General features: G+C 36.7%; 1 protein-coding gene across 1 annotated transcript; it reads left to right on the top strand.

Moving 5' to 3' along the window:
* The first annotated feature begins 1,391 nt into the window (after positions 1–1,391).
* On the top strand, positions 1,392–8,876 carry LOC148408943 (choline-phosphate cytidylyltransferase B-like). The gene is made up of 8 exons (XM_088440249.1): positions 1,392–1,745; positions 4,369–4,468; positions 5,874–5,990; positions 6,164–6,315; positions 6,390–6,468; positions 6,613–6,755; positions 7,495–7,683; positions 7,792–8,876. Exons 1-8 carry the CDS (start codon positions 1,668–1,670, stop codon positions 7,987–7,989), a joined length of 1,056 nt encoding a protein of 351 aa, XP_088296375.1. The 5' UTR covers positions 1,392–1,667; the 3' UTR covers positions 7,990–8,876.
* Positions 8,877–8,936: the final 60 nt, after the last annotated feature.

Here is an 8,936-nt window from a genome sequence, read left to right as displayed (position 1 = left end):
GTGAGTATACCTGACAAGACAAAATACTAAAATACAAAAAATAAGAAGTAATTTTTATATTTTGATTGTTTTTCTGATGGGTTCCAGAGATGGTATCATGGTGAGATGAATGCTTGAGAAAATTGGCCCTGATTCTTTGATTACATGTACGTTACATTCACTTCAGAAATTATTTAAATTTCACCCAAAATGTACAGTTTATGTGCTATATTAATGATGGAAAAGTTCAGAAAGTAGCTACTTTTTACCAGTTTTCTTTTTTTTAATTCGTGAAAAAAAAAGATTTTGGACAGTGGTTTGTAGACTTTTTAATCAATCACATGATCAAATTTTTTTTTGAATGAGTTAAAATTGTTGTAAACTGACTGATTACTTTAGAATATCTGCCTATTTTTTTTTGCTTTGTTATTAAACTTTAACTTACTAAACATCTGACAAAAGAAAATAAAAATAAGGCATTTCATATATTTTCACGCTGCTCATCATCAAACCTTTTTATTACTTTTTAAAATAGCATTTCAAGCCATGTCAAAATGTATTTTTAGTCTGAGGACAAATTAGAAACGTGAATGGCTGACCACAGATGGGCCCTGGGATAGAGTTTGGACACATCTGCAGTAGAACATTGTGTACATTTGTGTGTCTGCATTCACAAAGGTACAAAATATAACTATTAAAAAAAAATCTGTACTGTGCACGCTTTATCTCCAGTTATACAGCTAAACTAAAATCAGCTTGAAGAGGATTTCTTTTCACTTTTCTTTGCTAATGATCTTGATGGATGGATGACAAGAAATTCTCGTTGAAAAAAGTAATTTCTTACATTTCCTGGTTCTTATAGAAAAAAAATGTCATTTTTAAAAATACAAATTTAATCAACTTAAATAATAACCCACAATTTATTGTTTCCCTTCATTTCTTTGCTTCAACTGTTTACCTGCTATACAACAAGTAAAGGGGAAACGTCTAAAATTTGAAACGAGATAAAAAAGTGTTCCTACCGAATACGATATCTATTACAGGGCAAAACATCCGGTACAGCTTTAGTCATGTTCCTATAACATCCACTAGATGGCAGTGTATAACCAGAAAAGGGTCACGGCCAGAAAATGCAGCCAACCTCCGTATCAAATTATTCATGAAAAATCCGTTTAATAGATTTTTATTAACCTTACATATGTCAATATGATATTGTGGCCCGGAATTTAGATGATTCAAACCAAGCACGAATAACTAGCTTTGTACACGATCTTTTAAACTATACACTACTATACTGTATATCCAACTGTCTTCCAAACAGTAATTATGTAACATCGCAGACAAGGCTCTACTATGTTTGGTTCCAAAGTCTGAAATTTCAGCTGATTACAATTTGCACTTATGTCCTCACTTATTTCACACATTCAATTCTGAACTATTATTTGCATTTGTATTTGTGTTGTCGTTGCACTTGCGCTGCCTACGTGGTGATATGAGAAGCCAAACGGAGGTCACTGATGACTAGAACACTCCTCCTTGCAGCGGCTTGAACTTTGCCCACTCTTTTGTATCGTCATCAGGGTCCGCCGGGGTCAAGCGATGCGATCCATACTTGGGAGCTGTGCTATAGGAAGGCTGCTTGAGGAGTAATAGGCGCAGGCTTGTCTCTGGAGAATCTTTCTGGCAGGATGGCAGGACGGAGACGGAACAGAGGAGGCAACAACCAGCAACAGGCCCCGCAGAGAACAAGAGGAGCCTCACGCCGGGTAAATGACATCTCCCATGGCGCATGCTTTGTTTGCCACCGAAGAAAGCAAAACACAATCGCGTAGTCCGGTGTTTCTCAATTATTGTTTGCAAAACCCCATTGAAAGAGGTAGCATTTCGAGCCCCACAGCCCACCATCGTGGTGAAGATCATTATCTATAAAAATGGTAAAAGTACACCTTAAAATATCCTTTACATAATTAAAAAGCTCTATGGAGCAACTTTCAAAAAACGTTAACCTGACGTTTTACAGGGTATATACAATTTAGTCTGAAACTGAAACAAATTACAAAGGGCTTTAAAATGCTTGTTAAAAAGCCAATGCTTATAGAAACTGGATGGCACGGCGGGGCATAGCGAGTGGAGGTGAGTAAGGAGGGGCAGGTAGCTCAAAAATGAAAGGTTAATACGTAAACAAGGCAGGAACAACAAAATAACAAAAACTGGACCAAGTAGCAACCGAACTAGAAATTAAAATGAACTCAGGGGGACAACAGGCTGACAGCATAGCAGCAAGGAAATAAACAACGACCCAACAAGAACTGAATTCAAAACTGGGTCTTAAGTACAAGAAAACTAATTAGGGAAACACGCAACACCTGGAAGGGAACAAGAGGGAGGGAAAGCGGATTGGATGACACGCGGTGGGGCAGGTAAACAGGCAGGTGGACGAGACCAAGCTAGAGACACAGACAGGAAGGCAAACGCCAAGGAAACATAAACATGAACTTAATAAGGTGAACAAAATCCATACAACTCAAAATACAACTAACGCCAAACAAACATGACACTGGAAACATTTTTGAACAACTGAACCGTTTGATGCTGAAAAAAAAAAATCTACCAATTTATCCTAAAATAATCTAGAACCTTAACACTGTAGCAATATCTTAAACTATTGAACCTGAAGAAAAAGGTATAAATCATTCTGCTGATTTTTTTTTTCTCTCACATTAGTTTTCATTAATGTGACTTAGAAAAAAAAACATGTTGTTGACAGCAATATGAAAAGTTTAGAACTAGAAAGTCTGTTCCCTGGAATCACATTTATTTGAGGACTGCTATATTCAGTGTGTAAATGAATTTTCACCTCATTGCTATGTGAGTCAAGAAAAATGTGGAAAAATGTGACTACTAATATGCACATAAATAATAAGATGAGTGGGACAATGCGGCACGGCATTTTAAAACATGTCATACTACTACATACTGTAGTTATGGGCAAATGGTGCCACTTATGACATTTTGTTGTTACTGGAGATAGCACTTGGTTTTAATGCATTTCCATTGTACTCACCTTTATTTTTTAGCCAAGAGCACCATCTAGAGGAACGAAGAAAAATCACAAGTGGTTCATGATGCTTCATTTTCCCATCACTACTTCTAGCAGTGTAGTAAATACTAACTAATAGATTTAATTTGATTTTTGATTTGATTTCCTTTATTGAATATATTAAACGTCCTTTTACAAACGTGAATAAATACAATATAAAGGAAAATGAAAAGAAATAAAGAAAATGACCACTAATAAATATCACAGTTCAACACAGTTTATATGTTCAAAGGGAATAAAAAGAAGTGCAAAAATGTATCAAACCCTACCACTTTTTATCTATTAAATATTAGTCATGTCATTTTCAGACACTTGGTTACGATAATCAATGTAATGTATAAGAAATCAAGAAACTGAAAACATACAAATCTTAACAGTTCTAACATTTCTCCATCTTCCCAAGTCATTATTACATTATTCATGTATTTTTGTAACAGTCTTTTTAACCTCTTGACCTTCTTGAACTCTTTAAACAAAGCGAATGACTCACATTTATTTCAGATCCATTCCGTAATTATTGCATAAATTAACACCATTTACGGAGACTCATGTTTGCCTTTTGTTAGTTCTCATCTTTTATTTATTTATTTTTTAATCGAAAATGAGCTACTTTGTCTTGGTTTCATATTGCAAAATATTATCCAAACATTCCCCCGATTCAACCTTTGTCTCAACTCTCTCGAGAGTAATCGTTTTCCATTATTTTTTAAGCCCACCGATCGGTATTTAAATATTATGTTGATGGCATCCGTGCTAAAAATGTGACCAAAATTGTAATCTATTTAACAGAACACAAGCTCCTTGCATGCAATTAGGGTTCGACGAATAGCTCACAACAGAGCAGATAATGTTGTGTATAATTACATACACACAACACAAAGTCCATGACCTGACCCTCAGTCGTTGCTACCATTATTTACGACTATCCAAAAAACATACATAAATTTATATAAGTCTTTCTTTTTTTTCTTTTAATGACACATGTCATTGTTTCGTGCATGACTCAGACGTTTATGTTGGATTCTTCTTGGCAAGCTTTTAAAAGCCAAACTGGTTTCTCAATACCATTAAGCATGACAGCATGTCCAAACATGTCCACTTTCGTCTGCCCCACACTTGGATCTTTTTTTTAAGCGTTTCCCTGTCTTTAAAAAATGATACCACAAATAGTCTGAAAATTAAGTATTGATTTACAAACAAATCAAATGACACAAAGCTGACATTATTCCATATTCTGTTGCATGCATGACATCAGGTTGATGGCAGGTTGTATGTGTTCCACTTCGCAGGCTCTACGAGAGCCGGCTGCCTTTGCCAAGTCGACTGGTTGTGACTCGGAGGCCCCCCACGAAAAGCTGACTGTGGCCCAGGCAAAGAGGGGCACCCCAGGTTTCAATTGATTTCTGTTTTACTAATGCCATGCGTACAAATTATTATATGCAGACATTGGTTTGACAAAATTTGATTTACAGTCACTATTAAACAAATTTGACACTTAAAAAGTGTTAAATAGGGCCTTACTGATTCATTGGGAAAACATGATCAGACGTTATTTGCTGATTTTTTTTTTATGTTTTACTTTACTTTACCTTACTTGGAAAAAAAATCAAACACAATTTATAGTGCAAAATCAATTGTGAATACTAATAATAATAACAATACGAATTATTATAATCATCATTGTCATTACTATTACTTCCTTAAAACTTCATTAATTGCACCATGCAATGAATTCTGGGAACCCAAAATGAAAGTTTTTTTTTTTAAACTGTATACATATTTCCTGTTGACCTCTGTTATTTGCAGAAAGTGGGTACCAGGCCAGCTTGCAAATAGTGAAACTCTTCATTGAAACAAATGCTAATTTATTAATTGTATTTTTTGTATTTAATTGTCCAATCTTTTTTTTTCTATCAAAAATCTGTAACAGCCTAAAAAAAAGTCCATGTCAATCAGGCCTTACTTCTTAATAATTTACCATTTTACAAAAAATAGGCCAAAAAACACCCAGATCCTTCCATCCTTTTTCTGTAGCAGTGGTTCTCAAACTTTTCTTTATTGCCGTGTTAAACTTTGGCGCAACATATGTAGCCGTGTCTCCAGGTGCATTTTACTCAGTAACTCAATTAAATATGTATACCATGTAAAATACGTCTTTTTTCTGACTCATCTGACGGAAAAGTGCATTCTAGATGACAATGTGCATTCGTATAAAGGGTACATACAATGTCACTATGACATCATTTGATAATAACTTGCATCATGTTCCAATTAATTTGTTCTCAATTAAAAAAAAAAAAAGCACTGTTCATATCACGGCATTAAAAAGCACCAGATGAGATTTGCAAGATTTACAAGATTCTCACACGCCCCCTGAATTGCCTTCACATGCCCACAGTGGTACACATACCCCTATATGAGATCCACAGTATTACTTTAGCATGTATGCTGTTCAGTGTTATCGAGAGATGAATTTGGGGAACAGGTCTTCACACTAAGATTTCCACCAAATAAAAGTCAGGCGAGTGAACCACTAAACCGACTACACCATCAGTGACACACACCATACGGTTCAGTATTGAAGGATGAGTCAGGAGTTTCAATTAAAAATATTTTAAATGCATTCTTAGAATGTCTTTGATTGTCTATATCTTATCAGGGTTTTATTATTATACTGTTTACTGTACTGTTTATAGCAGGGTGTCAACTTCTAGATAGACTCTACGGTTGTATGGCACGCTCAGATATTATCTTAAAAAATGTGATTCTTCTTTTCATATTTCTTATCTTGTAGCTCATAGACCGGTGCGGGTGTATGCCGATGGCATATTTGATCTTTTTCATTCTGGACACGCCCGAGCGTTGATGCAGGCCAAAAATGTGTTTCCCAACACACACCTGATAGTGGGAGGTAAACGGTGACTCGTTCTCAGCCTGCATGTTTAACCCATTCAATGCCAAAGACGTATTTACACGTCTTTCCAGTTTCCATTTTCAGTATTGAAAATAGCTGGCACCAAATGAGTTAATAGACAGCAGTGGCTTCCGAAAATGAGCAAAGAATGGTGTTTGTTTTTCGCGAAGTATGCAGTGACGAGCTGACGCACAAGTTTAAGGGCTACACGGTGATGACTGAGGATGAGCGCTATGAGGCCCTGAGGCACTGCCGCTACGTTGACGAGGTGGTGCGAGACGCTCCCTGGACCCTCAGCACGGAGTTCCTGACCAAACACAAGGTCAGATGTTGCGCCGTCGTTAAAAGAGCCGCTTCTTGGATGGCGCTTTGACCACTATTGTGTGACAATTGCAGATTGATTTTGTGGCCCATGATGACATCCCTTACACTTCAGCTGGATCAGAAGATGTTTATAAGCACATCAAAGCAGCAGGTAATATTATTGTATTTGAAGTCATAGAGTAGCGGCCCCAAAAGTAAAAAGTACAGTTACCCAGCAGGAATTCGCATGACCCTCCTTATTACTCATTCCTGGATGTTGAAGGTTGAAGATGCATCACGTGTATTGCTGTCTCAGGAATGTTCGTGGCCACCCAGAGAACTGAGGGCATCTCAACGTCCGATCTGATCACGCGCATTGTGCGGGATTATGACATCTACGTACGACGCAACCTGCAGAGAGGCTACACGGCCCGAGAGCTTAATGTGGGATTCATTAATGTAAGGCCAAAATATCTGGTTGATTATTTTTTTGCGCCTCCAACAGAAATCAACAAGCTTTATGTACATTGCGGGTAGAAGTGGGAATTTTTCACTGTCTTACTATTCAAAGTGACTTTTTGGAACATATTTTGTAATTATAAATAAAATAAAGTAATTTTACCCCCATGATCCTTTTTGACATATGTCAACTTCTAAACATTGATAGAAAGCCCACATTGTTTAGATGTATGCAGTTATTAATGTTTGATGCAAAAATGGACCTTTTTTCATCTAGTGTTGGAAAAGTCTGACTGCATATGAATGCACCACATAGTGAGTGGCTAACACTAATTGGCGGTTTCTTAGCGTTCTTTAGCAGTGGTTGAATATGATCTTTTTTACTGGCGGTGTGTTGATGTTGGCTGAGACGTGATGTGATGGCAATAAACACTGTCGCCAGGTGACATAAAGCTAGCTGCTAACAACCACCGCTGTGGTCAACTTCAAAATATAAGCCATCTACAGCCATTGCATTGACAACCATGTATTATTTAGTATTTTCGAGTTTGGCATTTGCCACACGCCAGTGGTGTGTGATTTATTGTTGTTGCCTCTTAGACGGAATAGTTATACATACGCTGATAGGAAGTGGACTTTTCAATTGCTTTAACTTGAGAAAATTGATTTTGGGACATTTTATATCAATTCTAAGTCATACTAAATGACTATCTTGATGTATGTATTTATTTTTGGACAGGAAAAGAAGTACCGCCTTCAAAACCAAGTGGACAAAATGAAAGAGACGGTCCGTACAGTGGAGGAGAAGTCCAAACACTTTGTGTACCGAGTGGAGGAGAAGAGCCAGGATCTCATCCATAAGTGGGAGGAGAAGTCACGGGAATTCATTGGCAACTTTCTGGAGCTTTTTGGACCAGACGGAGCTTGGGCATGTTCACCTTGATATTTAATCCATATTTTTTTTAAAATACAGAAATAAAAAACGTTTGTGTAGTATTCTGACAAGAATTTCCTCTCTTGTTGTCGTGTTGTGCAGCATGCAATTCAGGAGCACAGTGGGCGAATGCTTCAAGCCCTGTCGCCTTACTCTTCCCCTCAAGGCTCCCCCAGTAGCAGTCCCACCAGAATACGCTCACGCTCTCCTGACTCCTCACCGGTTTCCTCAAGCACTTCCCCCATCTCTGCATCACCTCCTGCCTCTCCGTCCTCACGCCGCCACCGCCGTCGTACCTGAAAAGAGAGCACTCTTTTTACTAAAGGCTACCTCCACACACTGTGCAAATCAACTGTTGTGATCCTACTGTAGGAGCTTTCTTTTAATATGACTTTTCACTTGATTTAAGTCATCATTTAAATTAATTTATTAATGATTTATTGAAATATAAGTACAGTACACTGTATTAATAGTGATGATGTTTTCTCTATTTAATGTAAACGAAAAGTTAATTCAATTTTACACTGAATATTCTGACTGATGTTGCTCTGTTTTGGGGATCAAAATGCAGATGTCTGTGTTCCTCCTTAAACACCCAAACTGCCTGACATGACAGACAAATGAACAAAGAACGAACGAACTAACTAACGAACTAACCAACTAACTAACTAACTAACGAACTAACTAACTAACTAACTAACTAACTAACTAACTAACTAACTAACTAACTATACTGTATTATAGTAATCAGGCATGTCAGACTATTTTTTTCAAGCAGACCATCCTTCAGATTTCCCTTATGATAGTGAAATCTCCAAAAAAGTCTCCACTACATTTACAGAACATATCAAGGGATAACCAATTTTGAAATCCAAAGTCAAGGAAAATGTTCAAATTTTCATTGTTTAAAAAGAAAACGAAAGGAATGTATCATGTTAATAAAAGTCAAGATTCGTTGTAATTTTGGTATTGAATTTAGCAAGAAATAGTACACGAATTTACATCTTGTGCACAGTATTTTGCTATAATGAGTAATAATATTTGTGGTCGCCAAATATACTTATTATCGTCAATATCCGATCATTTATCTTTTTGTGGAGCACGTAAATAATGATCAATGATGTGATATAATATCACATAATATATTATGATATTTTAGTTGTTGTCAATAAACGATATTTTAACTATTCGTGGAACAAGTCTATAATAATCGTGTTTCTGGGAGTTGTAGTTTTTTTACTGTTCAC

The sequence above is a fragment of the Hippichthys cyanospilos genome, chromosome 18 (genome assembly GCF_059441005.1).
Source record: "Hippichthys cyanospilos isolate Australia breed blue-spotted pipefish chromosome 18, RoL_Hcya_1.0, whole genome shotgun sequence".
In the NCBI taxonomy this organism is placed as follows: Eukaryota; Metazoa; Chordata; class Actinopteri; order Syngnathiformes; family Syngnathidae; genus Hippichthys; species Hippichthys cyanospilos.
This window is presented reverse-complemented; position numbering and strand designations above follow the sequence as displayed.